Genomic DNA, 27853 nt, shown 5'->3' on the forward strand with positions numbered 1-27853 from the left:
ATGCATTTACCACGGAGAAGGCGGCTACAACGGAACCGAATCTTTTTCTTCCTTGCCATAGTGTCGCTCCTCTCTGTCTGTCAGCTCCAGTTCAGCCCCTTTGCTGTTCCAGCACCTCACACTGCACCCCAACACGAAGACCCTGTGAAAGTGACCTCCAGGGAGCTTTCCCGCAACAAAACTGCCAAAAAAGGCAATGTCACAGCAGCACCCAAAATAAGGCACTGTGTGTATATTGATCCTGAGCCAAGTGTGCCCATCACTACATCAGAGGGTCCAACACAGCGAGAAAATGCCAATGAAAGCTACCCAGATGAAAAGCCAGTGTACGAATCCAAAGGAGAATATCCCCAGGACCTATTCAGTGTGGAAGAACGGAGGCAAGGGTGGGTTGTGCTTCACATCTTTGGCATGATGTATGTATTTGTGGCCTTGGCCATCGTGTGCGATGAGTATTTTGTCCCTGCTCTGGGAGTGATCACAGAGAAGCTGCAGATCTCTGAAGACGTGGCTGGAGCCACCTTCATGGCAGCAGGTGGATCCGCGCCAGAACTCTTCACCTCCCTCATAGGTGTCTTCATCTCACACAGCAATGTGGGCATCGGTACCATTGTGGGCTCAGCAGTGTTTAATATCCTCTTTGTCATTGGCACCTGTGCCCTCTTCTCAAGGGAGATACTACACCTGACATGGTGGCCTTTATTCAGAGACATCTCATTCTACATTATAGACTTACTGATGCTCATCCTGTTTTTCCTAGACAGTGTCATTGACTGGTGGGAAAGCCTCCTTTTACTGACTGCATATGCCACATATGTGTTCACTATGAAACACAACGTGTCTCTAGAACAATGGGTGAAAGAGGAGCTGAACAAGAAGCTAAATGCTGTGCAGGCAGCATCAGCAGAGCATATGCGAAAGGTTGGTGTCCCTATTGTTCAAAGGGCAAGTTGGAAATGATCCTATCATAAATGACAAAAAGAAAAAGACTGCATCTGCTTGACAATGTGCATACCCAAACAAGACCTCAGGAGGTAGACACTGGTCAATAATTATGATTATAAAATGAAGGAAATGCAATCTAGACAGCAGAGATTCTATGAAATTATAGAGAATGCTACTAAATACCCTAGGAATTATTAAACACACGAGTTGGGGTCACTTTGTATCTTTCAAAGACAGACATGAGGTTTAGCTCACTTGGTGGTTGTGAAGGAGTTAAAAATGACACATTTACACTTTCAGGAACAAGTTAATCTGGAAACAAGATTAAGTGCTCTGTTAAACAGAAAAAAATAAATCTCCAAACCTCTTGCAGATGAGGGATGTTGGAAGAAACTCTATTTTCTCATTCTGAATTTGGTTGTGTTCCTGTGATGCTGGTGGGATCACTTGTTACCAGTCTGGAGCTGTGGCAGCTTTCCACAACCACTGCCACTGCTCCCAGTCAGCATTTGGTAACGAGATCAAAATGCCCAAATCCTGTTTCCATGTATTAACTACAGGTGTGCCAGAGACAATTCTTTATGCTACTGGTGCACAGTCAAGGAGGCTTGCTGCTGTAATTCTATTCTCAAAGTTTGAGACCAGGGCCCTTTGCTCAATGTTTTTTGAAGGAAGACAAGACTGCCTGCAAAAGACAGCTGTCACCAGAGCCAGTTACCCTTCCAGTCTGTTAGACCTGGCCAGGACTTGCACTCCAGAACACTTGGGATCCGAGTCTGCCTGTTCAGTTCCTCCCCCTCAGTCACTCCTCCTGCTCTTTCTCCTGCTGCTACTTGGTTCTCTTGGCCTGTGCTACTGCCAGATGTGGAGCAGGCTGTTAGATCTCAAGCTGTCCTCTTGCATTGGCACACTTTACAATTCAGATGTGTTTCGCTGGCATTCAAACATGTTTTGACCCTTCTGGTCTTGGCACACCCTTCCTGTACTTTAAGGAAAAGAAAGAAAAATAGTAAGGATAGTTGAAGATGCACAAAGTCGAGGAAGTGCCTTTTTTTTCCTCCTACTAGTCTGTCTTTCAGCCAGGGTTCATGGCTGGGAGTCCTGAGAGCCCACTTTATGTTCCAGTGGGATACACATGCAAGATGCTGCATCACTGTTTATCACCAATCGTAAAGAACTAAGACCATCCCTTTAGACTCAAAAAGAATCTTGCCTTTTAAGATTGCAAAGAATTCATACTAATATACAGCGGCATGACACAAAGCTGCTGGAGTTAACCCTTGGGAAAAATAAAGTACTTTTATGGAAAGTAATGCTACTCACTGGAAAAAGACACCTTTTTGCATCTTCACTTTGCCTTTAAAAGAAGATAGGTCAGGATACAGAAGTTTGGGGATGAAATCCTGGGCTGTGTACATCCACAGGGAACAGAGGGTAGAGGCCATGTGGGTCTGTTCCTGGACACCTACACCCTCACTGAGTTGCTGCAGGCAGAACCCCCCTTCCCTCAGAGGCTGCATTGCTTTAGGGAAAGCACGTGGCTTTGGCACTTTCAGTAGTGACCATACAGAGTCATTTCTATTGACTGCCCCACTCTGTCACAGACATCAGTCTGAAGAGCTACCTATAGAACCTGTAAAAGCAAGTGAAGTGGAAATAGCATTCAAAGGTTTTTGTTCTTGTTTGTACACAGAAAAGCAGTGTGGCAGTTGCAGAGGATGGAACGAAGCCAGCAGATGGGAAGAAGCTGCAGGTAGGTCTAGGCAACTTAGCCAGGTCAAGAAGTCACGTTTTGAACCCCTCCCTGCATTAGGTTTTGAAAAACAGTGTTATCTACTGTGTCAAAAAAAAAAAAAGCCTGGACTAAGCCCTGTTTTACTAAAGAACCAGCAGTTCTTGGCACAGTACTCACAGCTGAATTAAGAGGACAGCTGGCTGAGTAGGGCCCTCAAAGGAATTTTTAAAGAACTAAGAGACAGTTCAGATTGCCCGAGGAGATGTGACTGGCGGAGTGCTATCAGTACTGCACTTTAAACGGGGTGAAACAGACAGAGAAGAATTCAGAATGTAACTTTTCTTACCAGCTTTCATGGCTGACTTCTCCCAGTGCAGTGGTCATGTCTGTTCTTCCCCATAGCAAGCACTGGAGAGCCAATGCTCTGCTCCTGGTTGAACTCCTGCCACTTGCTCTGTCCTTGGCTGGCCAGCCACTGTGCAGAGGCTTGTGCAATCCACTGGCTGCACATGTATGCAACAAAACAGGTGTTAGCTGCCTCAAGGGGATGCTACTTTTTCCTCTATGCATTTAACCTACCTATACTAATTAACGTTCAGACAAAAACTCATTAGGATTCTGGTGCTGACTATAAGAACAGAGCATGAGAGCTTTCCATGTAAGTCAGGACACTTGCAACCACTGCAGCATTACCTTCTAGCAGTATATAAGTCAACTGTTATCTATTATTGTTATTATGACTAAAATCACTGCATACTTTAATTATTACCATAGCAACACTGTATTGATCCCAAGTCAGTACAAATTCATTGCATCTAAGGACAGACTGGCCTATTATCTCAAGAGCATGTATCTTGCTATGAAGGACTGACAGCCACGCTGTGAACCTGCGTGCAGAGGGGATCAGCCTCTGTGTGAACACATCCCCTGTGCAGAGGGGAACCAACAGTGAAGATGTTCTGAGGAGGAAGCTGCTACTGATGGTTGTGTTGTACCTTTCCATAGCTGACGTCGGCCTTACAGCGTGGCAGCAGCTCAGCCTCCCTGCACAACTCCCAGATGCGCAGCACTATCTTCCAACTCATGATCCACACACTGGACCCCCTGGCAGGAGGTGAGTGAATGCTGCACGTGAGGGGCCCCATCTTCAGCCTTGATCACAGAGCAGCTTAACTGGGGGAATCTCTTTTGCTGGTGGAAGGCAGAGTTGCTGAATGTAGAGCAGTGACATCAGCTGAAGGCTTTCCATCTGACAGCCCTTCAGGAAAGGGCTGGCTCAACATATCAGCCTCATCTATAACAGGGAAATTCACACTATTACCTGTGCATAAACCTGAAGAAGAGGAATAAGAAGTTAAAACCTTGAAAAATTGTCTCTCTGATGATGGTTAAAATCCCAGCTGAGATTTAAAACACACAGCAGGTTCCAATTACAATGGTTAAAATAACCCGTATACAACTCAGACCACCTTTGAGGACTTCTGAATGCCCTCCAGCAACACCACATTGCACCTTCACTGCCATGGCAAACCATACCCCTTTTCAGAACCTGATTAAGTAGAGTAGAATAGTTCAGCTGGAAGGAGCCTGTAAAGATCACCTGGTCCAACTGCATGACCTCTTCAGGGCTAGCCAGAAGTTAAAGGATGTCACTGAGGGCACTGTCCCAGTGTCTCTTGAACGATGACAGGCATGGCGTCTCTAGGAAGCCTGTTCCAGTGTGTGACCAAAGGTAAATGGAAGGCATCCTTGCCTTCAGAAGGGAGAATGGAATTGGATGATCTTTAAGGTCCCTTCCAACCAACCCAAGCCATTCTGTGTTTTTCCTCAGAGCACTTTGCAGGCAGTGGGCCAACTCCCCCAGGGCTAAAGGTTGGAGCTCAGGACTAAGAGACACCTTTTAAACAGCCCAGGTGGCAGAGAAGCCACATCTCCAGACACACATATGCCTTTGAACAAAATTCTCTAATTCTATTGTGCAATTTTCTGAGAAGTGCTTAAGAATGATCTAAAAAAAATCATTTTTAGATTTTTCTTCCTAGCTCAGCACATGCCTTGCCCCTCTGCTGCCCTACTTGTTCTAAAGAGATTATCCTTTGTCCATTCAAAGGGATATTGAAGCTAAGCAGATAAACACCTCTCGTGTCTATCAGTGAGGTTACAAAAAGGACTCTCCAGATCAAAATCACAGCAGCATGAACTGATTGAGGGAACTAAAGAGGCTTTATAAGGACAGCAAGACAGATGTGTCCGCTTTGCCAGATTTTCAGTAAAGGCACCCACCAAATTATTAACCACAGGGAGATCTTCTAGTCCTTGTACCTCCATATGCCTTTACAACACCTGCCTGAAGACCTACAGACCTACAGACCCTCAGCAGGAATTTTGAGGGCTCAGGCCAAGGAAAGCACTGCAGCACTGCCCCAGCCAGCTCAGCACAGAGCACACAGTGAGAGCTTTCCAGTGCAGTTGTAATCCACTGGCCTTGCTCGAGTACCACTGGCAGCATCACCACAGTTTGTGAAGAAGGGATAACTGTGACTAGGGGGTGGCTGGGATCGTGTCTCTGACGGAGAGCTTCCTCTCTGCTTTGATCCAAGCAGACTTTGAGTTCCTTTCTCTGAGTGCTGCAGCCACTAGATGGGAGTGTGACCTTATGTACTTGAGCAAGTCTAACGGCAACAGTGAGGCTGGGTTTCAATCTCTCCATAAGGTTGTTATTCCTTAGACTCTTTGCTATAATAATGCCACCGAGTTAACCTCTGCCCTGGGTGCACGCCTGTTCTACTCAACACTGCTGGAGCAGAGACAGCTCCTTGGAAAAGATAACAGTGAAGAAAGTTATTGATATTACAATAGCACAGCACTTGAAATCAAGTACCCTGAGTTCCAGGTACTTTGCATTGTGCTGGAGAGACTCCTTGTGCTGGCACACTCATAACTAAAAGGTAGTCTGGAGAAAAAGGATCAGTTCTGACTAAACTGAGACACTGAAGTGCTTTGTGAATCCCTGCCAAAAAGATGAAGAGATTTCCCTAGGATGGCTCTGAAAAGGATGCGACCCTGCCAAGGCATTTCACAGCTGCAAGCTCAGCCTCAGAGTTCATATCACTGCTGCCCTTCGGTACGCTCAGGACAACTGGCTCCCACCCATAAGGCCCTTCTTTTCACAGCACATACAGCACTATCTGTAATTAGGTTGCAGCATAAGAATAATCCCAAAGCAATCTGTATCCTCAAGGGTCCTTGTTGCTTCCTGCCGAAGTCTGTAGCATCAGCACTTAGAGACTATGCTAAAGAACACCACAAAAGAAAAAGGTTGCCAACCATGTCTCAGCAGTTCCTGACTTAACCTAATGCAGGTAGGACCTCAGGGGGGTTCCTCCCTTACACTGCAGTTGCCTTGTACTTGGGCTGCACAGAAGATGCTTCGAGGCAGCCAGAGTCCAAAAGTTTGTGTTAGTCTGACAGCACTGGGCCTCCCAAACTGACTTACAGAGTCAAAGGCCTTAGAATTGAAGTGGAAGTCTGAAATACAAACTTTGTTTCACCGTTCCTGGTTCAACACCGCTTGTGAAACAACATTTCTCATTTGAACAATGGATTAAGCTCACTGTGTTTGATTTTATTTATTTAGTATTAGGAAAGGATCATTATTTAAGTCCTTTTCTCTATCTGGAGGAAACGAGGTGTTCATTATGTCCCAGTTAAAGAGCTATTAATTTTGGAAATTAGACCAGGACAAAGGAGCAGGCAGTGTTACAGGCTGAGCTCAAAGACAGGAGGCAGCGACAGCTTCATCTTTACATATCACTCACTCATGTTAAGAGGGAGAAAAAGGCCAAAAAGAATCACGAGATTGCTTTTACTTGCACTTTGATGACAGCAGAACCCTCACGTCCCTCAGGTTTGTGTCAAATTTTAAAACACCCTCCCCATTGCTCATAGTGTACGTTAGTCCTGTTGGATTAAATGCCAGAATCAAAGAATGAGATAAATACAAGAGCTGAACCCAAGGCAGGATCTCACCTGCAACCCCAAGCACAGCCTGGCTGCTGTCACTCCTTGGGGTGGGAGCTTCCTGAGGACCATCTCAGTGCTTCTGGACGTAGCCATGCCCTGTGCAAGGTGCTCAGACCAGCTGGCAGTTACCAGCAGAATGAATGCTCAAAAAGGCAGCTGGAGATCCACTGGTGCCATAGCTGAGTGCACTTGGAAGCACACAGTGCAAACCTCATGGAACACAAAGAGACATCCTCCTGTGCAACAGCTCCTGGAAGATGACAGCAGCGTGCTGAAGTCAAGCCAAGTGACTGCACTGACACACACACATCCCACGGGACCACGGGCACAGGCAGTGCCCTCAGAAACAAGTGCTTGGCCACGCCAGGACCTGTGGCTGTTGGAATAGCACACTGCCCTGCTCAGCTGAGCTAATCCCCAGCACTGGCAGGGGCTGAGCTGACAGCTATCCCTCCTGCCATGCTGACCTGCAGATCTGGCAGCTTACAGCCATCTCTTTCTGCAGTCTCAATACATCCTGCACAGAATGTGTGTCAGAGGCATTAACACCTTTTTAAATGAGGCTGATCTGATGAGAACTGGATAGTGCCCTGGGTCTAAGCTGTTTATCCCTGACAGGGATGGACACTGCTTGGGGTGGTGCTCACAGCCCGTGCTCAGGTGAGGGCAGGAACCAGCAGCTGGGGTTTGTGTAAACTGACCACCCTGACCCTACTGACAGGAGATTTTTATGGCAGCTTCTGAGGAAAGCTGAACAGAGGAGGAGTGCTGGCCAGTGGCTCAAGGAATCTAGGAGTAAAAAGTCATCTCACTGCCTCACATAAGTGATAAGCACCACAGATGCTTGTGCTTAGCAGCAGAGGGAAAACAAAGCTTCACATTCTTTCTATAGGCTTCAAGAGGGACAGGCAGAAGAGAGAGCTGAGGACCTCAGTCCCAGCAGCCTTTCAAAGGAGGAGAGCCTGCATTTCTCCTCTCCAGCCACTCCACCTGCTGAAAAAACTCTTCTCAGACAATAACAGGAACCACATCAGCCTAGGACTCATCTCCAGAGGTCATAATGCCAGAGCCTGGGACAGTTATTGTACACATCTGAAATACACTTTTTCACAAAGCTCAGCTCAGCACTCGACCTGCCTGCATGGCTCAGGGCCTCGGAGCTGCTATTCCTATGAGCTCAGTCTCACAGTGATGAGTAAAGTGACAGAGCGTGCCCTTGAGGCAAGCAACGACAGTACATTCTGGTTGCCCAGTCAACAGTACAGGAGATTAAGTTAACGCCATAAAACTTTCAGAGGAAATTAATTTACAGCCCCGTGCACAAGCAGGGCATAGCATGGCTGATTTCTGGTGGCCACATCCATGCACAAACCCTGTGACCTTCTGCTTGGTCACCAGGCAGGCAGCTCAGCAGAGGATAAAGCTCAGAGCAAAGTGAGGCTCTTCTCTGAGCTGGTGACTTACTCACTTTCAGCAGGAGTAAAAGTTAAGACATTTAAGTGCAACATCAAACTATGGAGAGAGCGACACACAGTTTGAGCATTCTATAAAACAATAATAAAGCAAGCTCAGCAGAGCACAGCATTGGTTACAGCAGGAAAATTCATCTGCAGTGCCAGAAACACAGGACAGGGCACTGCACTCTGAAGAGGACCTTTTGGGAGTCCTCTGAAGGATAACCTGAACCATTCTGAAACTGGACACCATAAACTTAGATTGGAGCATCTCACTGCCAGGGGGAGACATTCACATATTCTTTGAAATATCACGTAAAAGGTATGTAAATGAAACATAATGTATAAGAGAAAAGCTTTTCCATTTTCCTCACCATCAGGTCAGCAGGCTGCAGCAGCACAGTAAAGCCTCTCCAGCAGCCACGTGGCACAAGGAAGATGGCATTTTCAGCTTGCACATAATCTAGCACAAACCAAGCCAGCAGTCCTTTGGGAACAAAACAGTATTACATCAAAACTCCTCCTGTTCTTCCATAACTGACAACTGCTGACAAATGCATCTTTCTCATTCACAGCAAAATTTAAAGACAGGGTTGATATCCTGAGCAATATAGCCAAGGCCAAGGCTGACTCTTTGTCTGAGCAAGAAACAAAACCAGAAGGTGAGTGCAAGAAAGGTCAATACCATTTGCTTTGTTTTGTGCTGTAATCCCACACATTCCCAGCACTCTACACCCATGGACTGGCAAAGAAACACTACAGTATGACACAGATTTTGTTATTACTGGTCACAGGTGGCTGCTGTAATAATGCAGCAGAAATCAATCAGTATCCAATAACAGTGGGCAATGAGAGCAATCCCTACTGGAGAAGTAGCTCCTGGGGTAGGATCCAAACAGCATATACTTGGAAGTTGCTGTGCTGCTCATCTTCAGTACATTTTGGGGTTCTTTAAACTAAATTCCCTTCCTTTTAGCCCAAAAGTTTGGCACAGTTGCAGAATAGCACAGTAGACTCCTCCCCAGAGAAAAGCTGCACAGATACTCTCTGAAACGACCCTGGAGTGCCTGTGCATCCTCCCTTGGAATAGTTCTTACTGTCTCACTGCTGACACACAGATGTTCTGAGTGGTTTGGAGGCAGCAGCTGGCCTATGCTACAACACACACTGTGATGCTGGTGAGGCTGGAGATCTGGAAAAAGAAGTGTGTACATGGAAGGTCCCACCCACAATAACACTGCTGCAGTACACGAGTCACCTGTGTACCTAAACACATGGACATCACCCACATGAATGGGAACAAACTTGAGGAAAATATTAAGAAACAAATTCTCAGTGCAGAGGATCAACACCACATTGACTTAATTGGTCAATGAATTTCTGCTCTTTGACACCTTCCACAAAATTATGTGGTGCATAGGAGGGCTGTGCATTATCAATATGCACTGCTGCTTCGGCTGAAAGTATTCCATGTTGTTTTTTCCCTGTATGTGTCAAGCACTTCTCTATTTGCATTTGAGTACGTATCAGATGAGCGGGGATTAACACCAGGTAGCACATAGCTGTCATTTCTCAGAAGCCTCAAAGTGGATCTGTTCCCTGGAGAGCACTGTGCTCTATGAGAAACGAAGGGGGAGTAAAGCTTTACATCCTCCTGGTTCTAGATGGCTCTAGTAAAGCTGTCAGAATCCAGACCTAAACCAATAAATGTTCATCAGGTGGACATCAAATGATTAGCATTTCACTGTTGTTGTATATGTGCTTCTTAGAGCAGTTTCAAAGCAATACTTTGATGCTCCTACAACCACCTGCACCAGGTGGGCCAGCTCCTGCCTCTGTTTGAAAACAGCAGCTCACAGCAGGCAGGGATGACAAACAGAAAGCATCAGCAGATGGCCTAGGTTTAACATGAAATATTATACTTTTCTGGAGCAAACTAACACCTGCTGATAAAGGAGAAGGGGATCACGCCAACATGACTAAAACCACTATTCCTTCTTACCACTTTCAGCAGAAGAGGAGAGGCAGGCACCACAGAAGACTATCCAGGTAACTCCTGCAAGCGACTCTGAACCCAGCAAAGACAAACGGAAGGAAAACACACCACAGGATGGGCAGGTACTAAATGAAGGATCATAGGCAATAAGAGCCCAGGGCTTCTGGGGTACAACCCTGCACACTTATCATAATTAGCAACTATAAGTAGACTACATGTGTAGCAATGAGGCAATGAAAGGAACTGGTTTAGACATTTAGGCTTATGACCAAAGACAACCTTGGTCTAAAACATGACACCAACTGCTGCTGTATAGTATTTTTTCCTCAGTTGACTCCTCTGACATCAGAGGGCAACTTCAGGACAAGGGAAAGTTAAGTGTATACCTCAGCATGCTTCTGTGCTTTTTCCCTCATTCCCATTCCCTGGGAACATTATGCAATGTGGTTGTTTTGATGAGGAAAGGTCTAAAACAGTCAATCTCTTACTTGTGCTGAAACTCTATTTAAAAGTTCATTCTAGTTGACTTCCACAAAATAGTTGACACACTCACAAGACAGGCATCGGCACCGAAATAGGACAGCCTGGATTCTGTCCCAGAGTAACAAGATGCAGGCTCTGCCCTCAGCCACTTTACAAACCTGACCTCTGCCACGGCACGGTCATGGAGAATAAATGCTGCACAGCTCCTTGTTAGTGTGAAGCATATTGGATTTTTTTTTTCCCTGACCTCCAGCCCCCTTCAGACAGCGAGAACTCAGAAGACAGCAGCTCTGACAGTGAGGATGACAGTGATGATGACAGCACAGATGATGATGAAAACGATGAACCATTATCTCTTGAATGGCCAGAAACAAGGAAAAAACAAGCAATTTACCTCTTCCTCTTTCCCATCGTCTTCCCTCTGTGGAGCACTATACCTGATGTCAGAAACCCAGTAAGAATCCATCTTCCTTCTGCTACCATGTTAGTTAACTGATCTATAGACTTCCTCTTAGCAAGAGCCCCCCATTCTATATTTTCCATGTCAAAAGTCTTATATATTAATCACTGTTAATGCTGCAGAGTGGAAAAGAAGCCCCAGCTGCAGCATAACATAGATCCAAAGACTTAATTAATGATTAATAACAATTGGTCATCTAATCAAGCTGACAAAAAAAAAAAAGATGAGCGTCTATGTTGCAATCAAACAGTTGATTGCACGAAGCACTCCAGGTGAATAGTTTTCACCAGGGATTGTTAACCTTCCTGAAACTTCATGTTTTTATTTTCAAACTTGGTTTCAACAGGATTCAAAAAAATTCTTTGTCATCACATTTTTCGGATCCATCCTCTGGATTGCAGCGTTCTCTTACCTCATGGTGTGGTGGGCTCATCAGGTGAGGGATTTATTTTCTGTCTGCAAACAAAGCCATTTCAGAACAAGTAGATGGAAAGATAAGGAACGGATTGTCACTGTGGCATTTTACCTGACGAATTACAGCTGCAGTCATCCATCAAACAGTAGAAACTTTGTTCTGTCAGAATCCAAAAGGGGATTCTCACTTTCATTCTTTTTGATTTGACAGAAGGTTCTCTCTGAAGAGCTTCTACAAGAAGTTGTGCATCACTGAAAGGAAAAGTGCCATCGAGATCTACCTTAATACTTCTAATTGATAAAATGCATCTGTGTGGAACAAAATTATCCATTATCTAATTACAGTTCTAGGATAACACAGGTTCTGATTCAGGAAGCTGTTAAATGATCTCCACTCTGAGTGCCTGATATGCACTTGGAGCCCTGGGCAACAGAACTTTGTGCCTTGTAGATTCAGATCCATACTTCGTGTGACGAGCTTCTTGATACATTCACAGCATAATTAATCAAGCCATAAATGCAAAGATTTCTCATACAGAGCTGATGTTAAATTTGCAAAAGGAACAATGAAATACATCCAGAAGGGGGAAATGTAGGACAGGAGAATGTTAGGCTGTAACTGACTTCACCTTGCTTGGTTTTGGCAACACTGTGATCAGATGATACAGTATGAAATGTAGCTTTTCATCCCATAAAACAGAAAAATGCTACCATGGTTAATGGGAATGAAAAACATTTCAACTCAAATATGGCACAAAACCTAGAAGGCAGTGAGACTACATCCTGTGTTCCAAAACAAACAGCTCTAATTTACTTTGTTGGTGTTCTATTAGGTTGGTGAAACAATTGGGATATCAGAGGAAATTATGGGGTTAACCATACTGGCAGCAGGAACATCGATCCCTGACCTCATCACCAGTGTCATTGTTGCACGGAAAGGCTTAGGTGACATGGCTGTCTCCAGCTCTGTAGGCAGCAATATCTTCGATATCACTGTTGGGTGAGTATTAGTTCACTCCTGAAAGAGATGCAATTGTTCCAGAATACAAAACATGGTTTTCAAACCAAAGAAATGTTTCAGTTTCATTTCATCTGCACCTAACTGAAGGACAGTCAGACCACCGGTTCCACATTTATTTTTAGACAACCAAGCCAGGAAAGATGGATTTTAGCAGCCCAGTGCAGAGTGAATATTAATTTGCACATCATTCAGGTCATTGTTTTACAGCTTAAAATAACAGTGTGTAGAGTGAAATGGCACTATCATCTTTCCTAAATTCTGAATCAACAGAGAACTACTGATTTTGTGGGACAAAATACAACTCATCTTAGTTCAGCATTGAAGGTTTACAGGCAGAACACTCACCCAGTCACTCATGCATTCAGAGAGGCTCTGTATCTGCACCTGTGTCTTTCATCAATAAAGCATCAGAAGCTACTCCTTTATGAGAGCATGCTGAGACACTTAATTCACAGTCATTATTTTGAAAATGCCTTTAGAGTCTTGGATTGCATTATGATAGTACAAGTATCATCAAATGCAGTTTTTCCACACCAACAACATCAATTCTAAATTTATGCTGAGTTACGCTGAATGCAGCTATGCATTTTTTCCTGTAAGAGTTTAGAAAAATTGCTTATTTATAATGCAGAAAATGAACTGCCTTCAAGCATTTATTTCAATTACTTCTCCTTTTCTTGCAGTTTGCCAGTTCCTTGGTTCCTTTATTCAGTCTTCAACGGATTCAGTCCTGTTGCAGTCAGTAGTAATGGTTTGTTTTGTGCAATTGTTCTGCTTTTTCTCATGCTCCTATTTGTTATCATCTCAATTGCTTTATGTAAATGGAAAATGAACAAAATACTAGGGCTCACTATGTTCGCTCTCTACTTTGTATTTCTGATCATCAGTGTGATGTTAGAGGACAGGATAATATCCTGCCCAGTGTCAGTGTGACATCTGGGCACTCCAACGTGTGTGAAAGCACACATCTAAAAACCAGAAGCATTTCAAGGTAGTTGTTGTTCTGATCAATCAAAGGAACCCGAGTTATAACCAACTTCCTGAGATTAAAATACCTTTAACATACTACAAAAGAATAAAAGAATCTCAAGTGGTTTGTTTGCCTCCACTGTTGTGGTTTTTCCTCAGGAAAAAGAAAGAGCAGGTAACGAAGGGATCAGCACCACACACTGTGCACCTCCAGGCATTCCTCTAACGGTACGATACAGATACACAGATACTCAGATAGCACAGAAGCTTTACACTCATCACAGTAATATCTTCAGGATCATGCTGATTTATGCAATAAACTGCATAAGCTCACTGAAATCAGTGATTTTTACCTGATGGGAACAGAACCATACCTTCATGGCTTGCCCTTACAGCACTGCTCTGCTCCAAAGCCCTGCGAGGACATATTCTCCATCTCAGTGGTGAATTCCCTCCAGTTGTGTAAAAGCAATAAGTGATCCAGGGCACAACAGTTCCAGAGGTTTGTGCTGTAGCTACTTTGTCATGACTTCCTTATGCAGAGGTCATTTTCATCCTTTCAGTGAAAGCCACTATAAAGCATCTGATAAAACAACTGATAATCTACACATGTCCAACAAAGGGAATACAAAGCACGTGATGCACACCTGAAGCGATCCTTCTTGCTGGTCCTCTTAAGACTACTGGAGATGTAATACTGAGCCTTTCAAGGAACAAGCAAAGCAGTGAGAGCTACTTCAGCACGCAGACGGCAAGAGGATTTGAGAGCTGCACAGCAATCCTAAAAGTCACAGAGATAGCATTCAAATTGCTGTATCATGCAATACAATCAGAAAGCACTACTAATGTGAGCATGGCATTACAGACTGACATCTTACTGGAAAGAGATGAGTGGATCTTGGTTAGAATATTGCCACTTGTAAAAGCTAAGCCAGAAACCAGATATGCTACAAGAGGAAGGTAAAAAAAAGTGGACTCATCTCTGAGGTTCACACATCCTTCCCAGCACTACCTCTTGTTGTTAGCACCATCTCCTACACAGCCACTATGGAAAACGTCACCGACACCACCGACCAACAAACCCAAAAGGTTTATTGCCTCCTGTGACCAAACAGCACAGATGAGCTGCAGACACCTCTGTCACTCTAATCCAGCTAATAAAACGTTAATGAAAATAACCAGAAAGATTTTCAGATTTTTATTGACTCACTGTAAAACTCTTCCGGATGAGACAAAAAAAAATTTTTAACATAGTGAACACTGACTTGCATGTTTTAAAGGAACTACAAACCAAAGCAAACATACAACATACTGTATTTTTGGTAAATAAAATTTCAACATTACATATTTACAAATCTACAACCATTCATTTAAAAGTGCTGCTTGCAGACTAACAAAGTACCATTTTTAAATCGCAGTGAGACACTATCCAGAGTACCCTCCTCTATTATTACTACTTGCATCTCCCATTTTGCATGTGAAGATTTCAGGAACTGCCTCTTCCTTGGGGTACAAATCACTTAACTGCTCAATGGAAGTCTGATCCATCAGGCTGCAAGTGTGCCAACAGCAAACCGCCTCAAAATGGGAACTAGCAGTGTCAGAGAAACAGCACCATTCCTATTCACATTTCACTATTTCATCTCCAATAATTATTCCAGTGGAACCATAAGTAAAGCAAAATATATATTGCACTGCAAATGTAAAACCTTTGCTGAAGGTTCTGACAGAAGCATTATTTTGTACACAAAAGGAGAGAATTCAGTTCATACAAAATTTTAAATTGAAAATACGTCTCAAATATTTATCCATCTTTGCTGTATTGGAAAATATACTCAAATCGCTTTTCTAATAAAGGACAGTTAGATTTGTAAACTGTTTCAGCATTGAACTGTACGAGGCCTAAAAATCATCCACCCATGGCCTACATTTTGAACATTACTGTGATATGAATGAGGATAACTTCCCACTTAAAGTATAATACTATTCCAACTACATCATCCTATAATGCTTCTACAGTGGACTGACAACAGACTTTATAAAACAATTCATTACGTATAATGATTTCACTTGATGAAATACTACATGATACACAATTTAAAAGCACACCCAAATGAAGCAATGCTTCAGGAGTGCCACTCCGAGGATGCGAGACTTTGTTTTAATGATGTGTATACAAATCCTTTTCATCATACAGTATATACTCTTCTGATAATACTGACAGGACTGCTGATATCTGAATGAAGTGGCAAACTTGTTGGCTTTATAAACATTAAAGACTGTTGGAAATACTCACAACAAAGCTGGGACTGGAACAGAGGACATGGGCCAAATTACAAGTGTGGCACCTATCCTGTGCATGCACACGCAGTCTCAGCATCATCCTGGCATGTGAGAGGCTGTTAGAGACAAGGCTCAGCTGCTCCTGCCAGACTGAAATGGAAAGTGTGAAGCCTGCTTCATAGCTCAGTACCTCTAACACAACACAGCAGCTCTGGAAAAAGCACTTGCCTTCCTTCATGGCTTGAGGGTCCTATAGAACAGTGGCTGCTCCAAGAGGTAAGTGATGTGGGAAACAGAGCTGCAAAAAGCTTGGAGCACTATACTGTACACAGCACAAATATGTATGAACTTATATACACTACTTTTACTTGGTAAATACCATGTAGATACTGTACAGAGCAGAGCATACATGCACACTAACAGGTACTTATGATGAATATGCTATAAAATAACCTGGTATTTTTCACAATAGTTAACAGTGGGTACATGTTCACCCTACACTGATACAGTTTACAATGTACCTGGGTGAAAAAGGAGCAACGGATCATGCATGAGGAATATTCTACAAGTGTGACAGTATGAATGAGAGTGTCACAAACTGTTAAATAAATTAAACATGAAAAATGTTGGTGAGTGTAACGTTGCTAGCTCCACACGAAGGTGGGGGAAACTTAAAAACCAAAAAACCTCAGCTATGTAATCAGCAGCAGAATAGAGACGAGGGATTACCCAATGACAGCTGTACGCAGCAAGATATAACTGCATTTACTTCAAGATGCATCCTGCAGTTAGCATCAGCATGTACCTGCAGCTCTAAGCTTTAAAATCTTTTATCCTTAGGACAGCATTGTATTACTGCTTTTACAGTGGACTGGAAAGAGGTTATGCAGAGCACTGCAGTAGCACTACTTCTCACTTAGGCCTCTAAGGGGCTCACTATTTCATTTAAAAAAGTAAATGTGAGCCTTAAAGTTCATCTCCTTTCTTGCTAGCTAAAGATTGCTGTTCTACTACGCCTACAAACTAAAGAGATTGTTAAAAACATCCTGCTGGTAAGCAGACAGATAAAACCTAAAATCTAATGGAACATGTGAATATTTAGAAGCATTACAAAAGGAACAGCAAACATATCAGAACTGTAGAACTGTGATGAATAAAGAAAACAAGATATTTGTTAAAGTCTAGCTTAATTTCTTTAGGACATTTTATACAGTTCAATGGCTCTATTCCCTCCTCCATATATGACTTCAGCTATTTTGATATTTTCACTGTAGCCTGCATTCTAGCGAGGAGCTGCGATGTGACTACAAGTACAATGTTTTTTGAACATTCTAGAACAAGAAAACGTAATTCAAAAGCCATGACTCTACCACAAGGACTGACATAGTGTTGTTCTTCATAGAGAAAAGGTTGTTTTGCTGTGAAACAAAGACCAGACACTTAAATTACATTTTACTATTCACAAGACGCCTCAGTAAGTTACATTCCCCACATGTTCCCTGTAGCAAGGTTGCTTTATCTACTTTAGAAAAGCTCAAAGCTTTGGATTAGCATTATGTGCTCACCATATTTAGTGTGTTTCAAACATCCACCAAGATCCTGATCACTGTGTTTTTATGAAGAACCTGAATGCTGTCATTTGTTTTGTATCATATCTGTAACAAGGTCACATTAGAAAACGTCAACTGCTGAGATGCACCAATGCCATAAAATCATCTGTAGGACTCCTCAGTATGCTACAGACTGTCTCTATGGAGCAGGGAGTGAGAGAAAGAGGAGAGGAAGAGATTCCTACAGAGCGTTTTACAGAGATATATCAGTGTTAGTAGAGCTTTTCACCATACCTTCCTGCTGATTGCTGTGGTAATACGTTTTCCATGTGTGCATAAGAGAAATCCTGCAGCTAGCATACTGTCTAGGTGAAGGCTTACATTTTCTACTCTGCTTTAAAAACAAATCGCTCTTCAAAACTGGACAAGTTACTACAAATAGCAGTGTCCTGCAAAACAAGTAAGCAGTGTATTGCTTATGCAGCAAGTCCATTTAAAATTCACTCCAGGAATTTAAAAAAAATAAAAAAATATCAACTTACTATAAACAATTTAAAATACGTATAATACAACCTCGTATGCTCTTCATAACATCATGAATATTCTATGTAAACAATAGATTCTGAAGAATTTACTTCGCTCACGTTAGTTTCAGTGCATTGTTTCTGTCCACTTGTTATATATATATGTATATTTTAATAAGGGAAATGTAATATGTTCTTCTAAGTTAGAAAACTGATCTTGTGTATAATCTTCCTTTCTTTATGTTGATTTGCATGAAGGGCTAGGGACAAGGAAGTAATATTTGGCCCATTTCTTGCTCTGTCCATTGCCACAGCTGCAGACAGGCCCCACTTTTCCAAGGCCTTCTGCCACGGTACATTCGTACATACATTCTCAAACACTGAAGACTGAGATGTTCCTTTTGACCAAAGTGGTTATTTTACACAGGTATACATCACAGATATCTCCTTTTCATCTAGGCATACTTAAAGATATTTAAAGATATGGTTCTCCAAAGATCTTCCTGCATTCCATCACTCCAGTACTTGGTGGTCTATCACAATTATGAGTATTCTTCACTTGATTCGCTGTCAGACGGTCATAGGCCATTTTATATTCTCTGTCAAAAGCATCTGCAGAAACAGAAGAATAATCCTTACATATCTTGCTTGAAACCACAACCCAGACATAAGAATTAATATCCTCATCAGCAGTAAATAATGACAAGGACTTTACTTAGCATTTACTATAGAATGACACACATCTAAAACTGCACATTCTTTGAAGTCAGAAAGTACATACATACACTCACACAAAATCTGTGTTTGCATGAATAATAAAACTTACCTATATCAATGTTATCTCTTCCCAGGGCAACAAGAGAAAGAAACAGTATTTCTCTATAAAGGCTCCTGAAATTGTGGAGAAAAAGAAAGTTGATTTATATGCTAGTTACTATAAAAAATAACTATATTAAGAATAGATCGAATTATTTAAAGATAAGAATAAGCAATTTGCACATAGCTCCCTATTATCACCTCCAAAATGTTGTCAGTGTTGACCTTTGGGGAATGCTCTAGACACCCCAGACATGGGCATCACTTGGGTAGGACACAACTTCCACCAGATGAGTGGATGTTGTGGCAGGCCCTGACGTGATGCATGCACTCAAGCACTCAACATACCAGTGATTCAACAGAAAGAGCACCAACCCGAGAAGAAAGCATTCATATCCCCGCTTCCAAATCCTCATTAGTCTTTCCTCTCAAGAAAACATGACGGAAAGGCTTACAACAACACTGCAGTTACCTTACTTTTTTTTTCCCCCTGGATTCACAAAAGCATGAAGTTGTGTTATTACATCACACACCTCTCCCTCCACAGCCCACAAGTAGCTTATCCTTCACCAAATTCCAGTGAATGTGACACACAGGAAAGAAATTTGCTTTTTCATGATAACTCAAAAATGCAGGAAAGCATGCAACCAAATAAACACCTCAGAAAAGTTCCAGCTATTGAAAAGATTGCTATTTACCTTATTATAAATAAAAATCAGTAAATCCAGGCAAGAAATAAAAATTCAGAGGGAAATAATTTTCACTATTTCCACTGCTAACAGAGAAAAGCTCCCTAAATAATGCAAGACTTAACCAATCCTCTCAGTTCCCCTTCTTTTTGCAACTTAAACACCCTCCACCCCCACTAAATGTACCCTTTGGAATAAGTGGAGGTGGTAATGGTTGTTATTTTATAAATTATAACTAATATAATCTGTAAGAATAAGATGTTTAGTGGCAAAATACACATAACACTCCTGATTTCATTTTCTTACTTCATTATAAGTAAGTAAAGTAGCTGTAGAGCAGAGAAGAAGAAAAATTGAGAAGTATTAACCAGACTGACTGATACACTTCAGAACACCATGGAAAACTGAATTATTATTTTTTTCTTTAAGGAAAAAAACACTATGAAAATACCACTGATATTGTATTAGCCTCATTACTGTCCAAGTCTGCTCCAAAATAGCATGTTTGTACTCCTACCTCTGTCTTTTAATATGTGGCCATTTGTTGAGTCTTTCCAATATTTGGCTCATTGGTCCATACACATCATTCATCTTAATACTCTTCACCATACTTCTCAAGAGCTCTTGATTAAAAGAGTCATCATCTTTCTGCAACAAATGGACCATTGGGTACTTCTGGGCTGAAAAACATTAGAAACACTGTAAGAATAAATGTGATTTGTGTTTGTAGAAAAGTAGAAAGGTGTTTGAACAACGATGGGATGCTACAGAACTGTGAAAACATTGGCATATATGTACTGAACAAAGAACAACAAACTTTCGAACAAAACAGCAACATAAAAATGCATATCAAAGAAACCTCAATAGCTGCAATGGGTTGTGAGGCATACTTCCAGGCACATGATCTAACAGTGGCAACAGAACTCTTTGTAAGCAACTCCAAAAATAAGGAAAATAAGGATAAATGTCAATGTAAGTTCAGTGCAACACTGAAATACATTCCTTTTATTTTTCCCCTCCCAATGAAGAAAAAGCCACTTGAAATAATGGTCAACGATTTGAAACTGATAGGCTGCAGAAGAAAGCTTGTTCAAGCAGTTTGCTGCTAAACAGGCAGCCAGCATCCCTCCCAAAACACATCACAAACTCAGAATAGTAACACCAAACTTAACACTCACTCTCAAACAAAAGAGTGCGATTTTGACCTGCAAGACAAAAAGTAGTATCATCAAAAATGAGTCACATATCTTGCATGAACTATCCAGAAGAACTTTTTCAAGACATTCTGCAGTTGGGCAAAATGAAAACTGTTCTAAAAAGACAATTAAAACAACAAAAATACACACTAAAGAAAAACAATCAAGACAGACCCCACAAGAAACAAAGCTTACTCTGAGCATTCCACAAAATGTACAGAGGCTGCCTTGGATCCTGATGCAATTTCATATTATCCCACAGCATCTGAATAAGAACATATTTACTGTCCTCTGACATACAGTTTCGGGGAATCTGAGCAGGAAAATACATACATATTTATTAGGAAACAATGACAGAGGGCTCCCATATTTAAAATATTTTCAAATCTACAAGCTTCATGGTATATTTTTTTTTTTTAATTAGAACTGTTTAAAATCAGGTTTTTCACAGGAAAAGCCAGAATTGAACAGAATGTCAGTAACATACAGCAAGTATTTTGTGCATCCTCCTACACTCCTAAAAATCATAACCTCCTTCTCCTCCTACTGCTTGATTTGCCTCAAAACTGCCATAAAGCCCATCAGAAACCTATCTTTTTTTTAACCAAAGATCACAATCTGCAGTGGGATCGGTAAGAACTGAACACTTAGCTCCACACAAGTACTGCAGAGAGCAGGTTCTGCAGTTATGCATACTTCCCCTCATTTGACACACTCTTAACCAACACAGGACTGGGCCCAGTACACTGTAAGGCATGTTCCTGAGAGGTACTTCAATAACTAATGATTTCCTATGAGGGAAAACAAGCATTTCTCATAAGTCAATAGTTTCTGATTCCATACCTTTGAATTTTTATTACAGTGCTCAGAAGATAGTATTAATCCTGGTAAGTTGCTAGGCAAGTCCAAACGCCTGAAGTACCACACCAAATTCCAGAATACAATAGGATGATGATCTACAAAGTCTGCCACTGTTATTGCATGATCTCCCTCGTTTTCAAGTAAGCTCTCAAGCTCTTTCCATACGACCAGAGGACTGAGGTAAGGAACTGTTATAGGATCAGGACTAGGTAAACGCCAGTCTAGGCCCAAGGGATCCTAAGGTAAGAGAGAAAAAAGCCATCAATTGGAATGCTACTATCTTTACAGTATCTTATAAATGCTTTTGTTTTCCAACTGCTACAAATCTTAGTTTAAAATAATAAAACCTACTATTTCTGGTAACTTAAGATATTTAATTCTGTTTTCTTAATTAATACTCTTACATTTTTGGAATCTATTGCTCACTTGAAACAATGACATTTAAGGTAAAAAAAACAACTACACACTGTTGGTCCTTGCAAAGTAGCAGGCAGGCTACCAGTGGGAATGATATGGTTGATCTTCTGGTTTTCCTTCTCATCTTCTTCCAATGGACCAAAAGTACTGATACTCCTTGCTACAGGGTGACTTGTACATTCTGACCCAGAAGAGTTTTGTCTTCTTCCTGAGGGGATCTGGATACTTCTGGCACAAGTACTGTCACTCTGCTTAGATTTGCTAGGGAAAAAAAAAACCAACAAGAATTATGGTTTTTTCCAAGTGCTCAAACAGGTACAGAAACAAGGAGAAAAACTAGAAGACCCACATAACAGAGTTACGTATACAGAGAAATGTATACAGAGAATACATAATAAACCTCACACTGCAAATTCTACCCTGTCTGCCTCTGCACTCATCCACGCTACAGAGAAAGTTTTACTCCTTGTTGCACTGGTAATAGATAGAAAAATCCTAAAAGTTCATAAAACTTGCAGAACTAAAGATGTCTATATGAATTTTTATATCATGGATGAAACTGAAAACCATGCTGATCCAAAAAGAACCCAAGTAACTTCTGTGTAAATACATAGAGAACAAATGGGCTTACCTATCTGAATGTATATCCTCTTGAACAGACATTAGAGACGTAGTAAGGCCAGCAGTAGCTGCAGTATTACAGGACTTTCCACTTGGATTTGAAGAAAGTGATGGAAACTGCATGTTTTCTGTAGATGGACTGGACTTCAGAAAATACCTGCAGGGAGAGAAAAAGCATTATCTAAAAAAGCCAAAAAAACAAAAAAACAACCCCAAGAAACAAATGCTCATCTCAGAAGTGATCATTCAAAACTGAGGAAAATTCAAACATTCTTACCGTCCAGGTCGTCGAAGATCTCGGATTTCTATACTTAAAAAAGGCAGAAATAAATTGCCACAGAAAGGACACGTGGTGTTGAGATTTGAATCATCTGCTGTCCAACCTGCCATGATTTCTTCATCGTGAACCAAACAGTCACAAGTGCGGCACCGTGAACAGCTTGAGATAAGGACCTGCACACAGAAGGTTAAGTTTGGAGAATATAGAATTCTGTTACAAAACACTCAGAACTATTTCCAAAGTCCTTGGCTCCTGGTTAAACACTGCTCACTTGCAAACAAGCCACAGACACATTTCCTTGCTTTAGGTTGGAACAGCTGGGTTTAAGCATATGTATTTCAGAACACTTATTAACTAAAATCCAAGCTGTAACAGCTGGAAGTTGAAATGGTAAATGACTGGAATTAATGCTGAAAAAAGTATTAAATGCAGAAATAAATTCAGACAGATTGGTTCTACTGCAACAGACTGGGATTTGGCACTATTCATTAAATAAACATACCTTAGCTAAGTGGGTTCACATCACTCTTTTATGGCTTCCCAGAGTAATTCAGGCTGGGTAACTAATTTAGTCAATATTTTTACTAACAATAATGTGTTATTTGTAATCTGTTTGCAAATGTAATGGTAAAGCAGTATTTATACAGCTACATAAAGTGATCTTATAATACGCTTCTCTGTAGTGACTGCCAGTATACCAGTATAATAGCAAAAAAGTGAAAGTGACCAGTCATTAACCCACATCCACTGAAATGAAAAGCAAACACATTTGTACCAATAAAAACATCCTCAGATCTCCAGTAAGAAATAGCTAGTTATCTACTCTGCATTTCTAAATGCACAGAGCTATTTAAAGCTTGCTGTTTTCCACTTGATGTTTAGCTGTGCAAGGGATTTACATGCCTGCCTCAACAGTATCCAGTTCTCAAACTCCTCAGAAGTATAGCTTTAAGCACCAAAAACATGTACTGATGGCACCTCTAGAGTAGAATCTGAAATGAAATCTGCTCTGTTACAGAAATATTTATCTTTCAGTGGGGGGTTAGTTTTAAGATTTGAACTTCAATGGAGACTTAGATAGCATTTATATTTAAAGACATATGCCCTTATTGTATTGATAAATGCTCCTGTACCTCCATAGCGTAGTTCTGAAACACACTGGTACTGCTCGTACTACAAGAAGATATCAACTCAGATTTGTCAGGTAAAGGAAACTTGGAAAGAGAACCTAGTAAAGAAAACAGGAATAAATACACAAAGTATTAACCATCCAGAATTTGCAATTTTCATAAACTGTTTTTCTGGTCAAACAATACAGCAGTTACAAAACGTGATGGAAGAAGCAGTAAATCAGACACGGTCAGAGAGAAAGAAATGCCAAGCTGGAGCATCAGGCTGCCACCTGCCCAGCACCAACACCAGGAAAAATGCAAACTACCAACAGAGGATTTCCACATGCTTGTTTTTTTTCTTTTACTACAGTTGGTAGCTTGGCAACAAGGCTTACAGATTAAGTAACTCATATCCATCCTTAATGGCTGGATAAAAAGTAAAGAAGGATAAGAGGTGCTGCTTGCAACTGCACATCTCCCTGAGCCTCTCTTCACCTCACTAAGTGAGGCAGACCCCCTCTGCCTCAGGATGTTCCTAAATCCTGTCTATCATGGCAATCTCTGCTGCTCCTCTCCAGTTTAAGATGACCCAAACTAAAAATTAGGAAAGAGCTTCTAAAAACTGGAATACGTTCAGATCAATAAATGCAAAAGCTGTCTCTTACCACACTGATCGAACTGCTTTGACGAGCCATCGTGGGAAGCTGAGCTTTCCAGGCTTGTCCTGCTGAGGCCAATTCCCTTAATTTCTGATGCAGTATTCTCCTGAGGAGAAGCACTTTCAAAGTCATTGCAGACATCTTCATCAGTTAACGAAGTAGATTCTGAGTCCAGAGCTCCAAGTGATGAAACACTTGCTCGGTCTGAATTTTGGTCCTGAGACAAGAAAACAAATTCCACTGAGAAAAGGAAAGAAAAACGAAAATATTTCTGAAAATTATCAACTGGATTTGTGTCCAAGTTCAAGACATGGATTTACCTCCTTAGAAGGTCATTCAGCTCAGATCTGTATTCAGAACCAATATGTAAAAAGGTGAGTTTCACTCAGCTAAACAGCAACATGAGAAGCCTTCCATAAAGATTCTTCTAACTAAAAGACCTAAATGAAAACTTGAGCACTTTAATCCTACAACATTTTCTTACTCTTGTTAAGAAAGTTACTAGCAGTTGGAGGTACACGTATCAGCAAGACATCACAGACCATTTAATTATCCTCAGATTGGTTTTAACCACATCAAGAAGTCACAGAGGTAACACCAATAGCAAACTGCACTCGTTTTCATTCCCAAGACAAAAGAAGGAAATGATTTCTGGTTTGAGTTGGTAGCAGCAAATATTCTAACCAAATTAAATCAGTGCAAAATTACTTTAATCACTTCAGTAATTACTAAGGAAAAAATAAAAAAAAACCATCAATGTTTTCTATAGAATCACCATTTGATTCAGGACAATAAAGTTGTTAGGGCACTGGCAATTCAAACACGACTAAAACAATTTAATGCATTTACTAGGGTATATGTCATTCGAACTGAGGATTCATCACAGATGATCCTGGGATTGAAGACTTACAACATTTTTCACTTATGTAAATGAACTTCATTTTCTATCCTCCACAAAGCCAAAAACAAGGAGTAATGACAATAATTTACCTTTGAGGATGCAGCATACATTGCAAACTTTGAGTACCACTTGCTAGCCTTCTCTGCAACCCCTTTTCCAGCAGAAAACATGCTGCTTTTTAGAACATCAAACTTTGGTGTTAGCAGCGTGTCCAAGTTGAACGATGGTGAAGACACAAGTGGTAGGGTACCAGCTGCCTCCTGCTCCTTTGCTGGACTGTGTGGGGAATAAGCTGGCGAGGACCAAAGCCTGTCTCTTGATCTTTCTTCAGCTTTTGAGTAATAACTCTTGGATTTGGTAAGACTGGAAGGCCTCGGAGAGTTTGGGGGAAGGCTGGACCTCCTACAAGCTTGGATTACCGTTGGGCTCTTTTTATGAGCATTTCTGTCATCAAAGGGTTTCTGCAACTCGATGCTTGGGGCACGACTTGACAAAGGGCTGCTCATGTTATTCATATACATGACTATTTCTTCAGCTAAATCTCGCCGTGCGGATGGAGTTGAAACACTTCTATCATCATCCTCTTCCTCATCCTCTTTCTGCTGTTCTGTCTCAGCAACCAGCAGGGACAGTGGATCAAATCCCATTTCAACATCTGTCTTCTCAACTGGTTTTACTGGAAAGCTGCTCCTTCTTTGCAGCTTTCTAGATTTTTCATTGGAAGTCTTCACTGCTGTGGATGTTTCAGGCTCAGCATCCAAGTCTTCCAGATCAAAGATAACTGGAGACTCTGTTTTATCTGTAAAACTGCAGTCAAAAGCTGCATCTTCATCACTAGATTCTTTCTCCAGACTTTCTCTCTTAGATCCTAAAGATGACGTCCTGATATTAAGGGTTTTTGGCCTTAAACTTTTCTGTAGTGCACTGGATAGGATTTTGGCATCAGCTCCTAGTTTTTCAACCATTTCTCCAGGGTTTGATTCCTGATTTATTCTGTTGATCATGAGACCCACTAAGCCGTCTCCACTCAGGTTATGGTTCCTGCTCTCCCATGGAATCTCCCTTACGTCAGATTCTGCTGCACTTTTATGTCTCTTTCTCAGAGATTTGCTTTTTATAACTTCTGCTTCATTGGCATCTTCAAAAGATGACGTAAATAGCAATCCTACAGAGCTCTCTGGAAAACAGATGAACAAATAATATCATTTCCTCCTATATAAGAAAACTAAACATTACTGAAGAAAGCAAGTTGGCTTCATTTTTCAAACAGGTTACAATATTAAGAGATGGAATTCACCATGTATTGTGGTGGGGACTGAAAAGCAGAGTTCACCAAGGTGATGACTTTTAAAATACATTAAGTTTTAAAAAAACAAAAGTATCTCAGTATTGCTTTTCCATTAAGGGGAAAGATGACAAAACTAATTTAAAAGACAAATAATATAGCTCCAGCATACTTTAGAGTCATCATCAAGACAAGTCTCAGATAGTATATCTTATATATATTATATACTTATATTTTACTTCCTTTCCTGGAGAAGTACTCTGATATTAACAGGCTTGAAAGTTAGTAACAGCAAAGGTATCTAGTAAATGGCAAAAAAGAAACACTTCCTAACCTGAAGTAGAGCCAACAACAAGAATTACTATCAGAGAAATCTTGTTTTGCCAGGACAAAAGGACTGTTTGAAGAATGACAACTATAGTAGTTCAAGTCCAGATGACAGTATTACAATAATCATATTTGACATTAGTAGAGGCTTGAAAAGTTTCTTTCAACTAATCTTCTGCATTCTGAAGGAATTTAAAGTTAAGAGATTGTAAGAAGAAAAAAAACAATAAAAAGCAAACAGAAGAGTCCTGTTTTTGTAAGCAGATACCAACCAAAGCAAAAAAAGGCAAATAAGAAATCTGGAAATGCAGACTGCTCAGACATCTTCTTGAAAAAGCATATGCAGATTCTAACCTAAACTCACTCCCATGAACTGTACCAGCCACTGCCACTACACCAATTGAAGTACTGAAAACAGCCTCAGAGATATGCAAGTCTTGCTAAAAATGAAATACGTAGAGGCAAGCTTATACAAAAAGTCAAAATATCTTCTCGTTCCCGCTTACCAGTGTTAGCTTCTGCCACCGTACTGTCAATGGCACCATTGAGCCGCACTATGCTAGAAGTGGCTTTGTCATTACTGGAGTTATGATAATTTAGTTTAGGTAGACAGTCACCACTCCCTTTTGCACTTTCCACTTCAGACACTGTGTGTAGAAAAGAACAGAGAGACCTTTAGAATCAAAGCAACTTAATTTAAAACTCAAGTTTCCAATACCTATTAGACACTTCATGGAGGATTAAATGGCAGCTTTTTGTATATATCCCTTAATACATACATCAGTATCTTCTTGGGCAGAGATGAATAATTTAGATATCATCTCACAGATCT

General features: G+C 41.2%; 2 protein-coding genes across 4 annotated transcripts in view; one reads left to right on the forward strand and one right to left on the reverse strand.

Annotated features, from left to right (window-relative positions):
- On the forward strand, positions 1-13464 carry SLC24A1 (solute carrier family 24 member 1). The gene is made up of 9 exons (XM_065734336.1): positions 1-921; positions 2639-2698; positions 3686-3794; positions 8733-8819; positions 10169-10275; positions 10890-11090; positions 11443-11532; positions 12344-12510; positions 13215-13464. The coding sequence occupies exons 1-9, from the start codon at positions 1-3 to the stop codon at positions 13462-13464; spliced, it is 1992 nt and encodes a 663-aa protein (XP_065590408.1).
- A 1469-nt stretch (positions 13465-14933) lies between these two features.
- The window catches only part of DENND4A (DENN domain containing 4A), a 44741-nt gene continuing 31821 nt past the window's right edge, over positions 14934-27853 (reverse strand). For 2 of the 3 annotated variants that reach the window (XM_065734080.1, XM_065734079.1), the window contains 12 exons: positions 27528-27668; positions 25499-26586; positions 24515-24725; positions 23871-23965; positions 22735-22910; positions 22468-22614; positions 21887-22097; positions 21402-21656; positions 20754-20871; positions 19880-20042; positions 18684-18748; positions 14934-18469 (listed from right to left, as the gene is read on the reverse strand). In XM_065734080.1, coding sequence (XP_065590152.1) covers positions 18333-18469; positions 18684-18748; positions 19880-20042; positions 20754-20871; positions 21402-21656; positions 21887-22097; positions 22468-22614; positions 22735-22910; positions 23871-23965; positions 24515-24725; positions 25499-26586; positions 27528-27668 — 2807 coding nt within the window. In that variant the 3' untranslated portion in view covers positions 14934-18332. Of the gene's footprint in view, positions 18470-18683; positions 18749-19879; positions 20043-20540; positions 20568-20753; positions 20872-21401; positions 21657-21886; positions 22098-22467; positions 22615-22734; positions 22911-23870; positions 23966-24514; positions 24726-25498; positions 26587-27527; positions 27669-27853 lie in introns of all 3 variants that reach the window. The other variant, XM_065734078.1, reaches the window with a different exon arrangement.

Source organism: Cyrtonyx montezumae, unplaced genomic scaffold (assembly GCF_038088225.1).
Source record: "Cyrtonyx montezumae isolate F1298 unplaced genomic scaffold, pur_monq_1.0 scaffold_17, whole genome shotgun sequence".
Taxonomy (NCBI): Eukaryota; Metazoa; Chordata; class Aves; order Galliformes; family Odontophoridae; genus Cyrtonyx; species Cyrtonyx montezumae.

Coding starts and splice junctions, on each gene's coding strand:
- SLC24A1 (XM_065734336.1), top strand. CDS start 1: ATGCATTTACCACGGAGAAGGCGGCTACAACGGAACCGAATCTTTTTC. Junction 922..2,638: donor CAGCAGAGCATATGCGAAAG/GTTGGTGTCCCT, acceptor GTTTGTACACAG/AAAAGCAGTGTGGCAGTTGC. Junction 11,533..12,343: donor TGGTGTGGTGGGCTCATCAG/GTGAGGGATTTA, acceptor GTGTTCTATTAG/GTTGGTGAAACAATTGGGAT.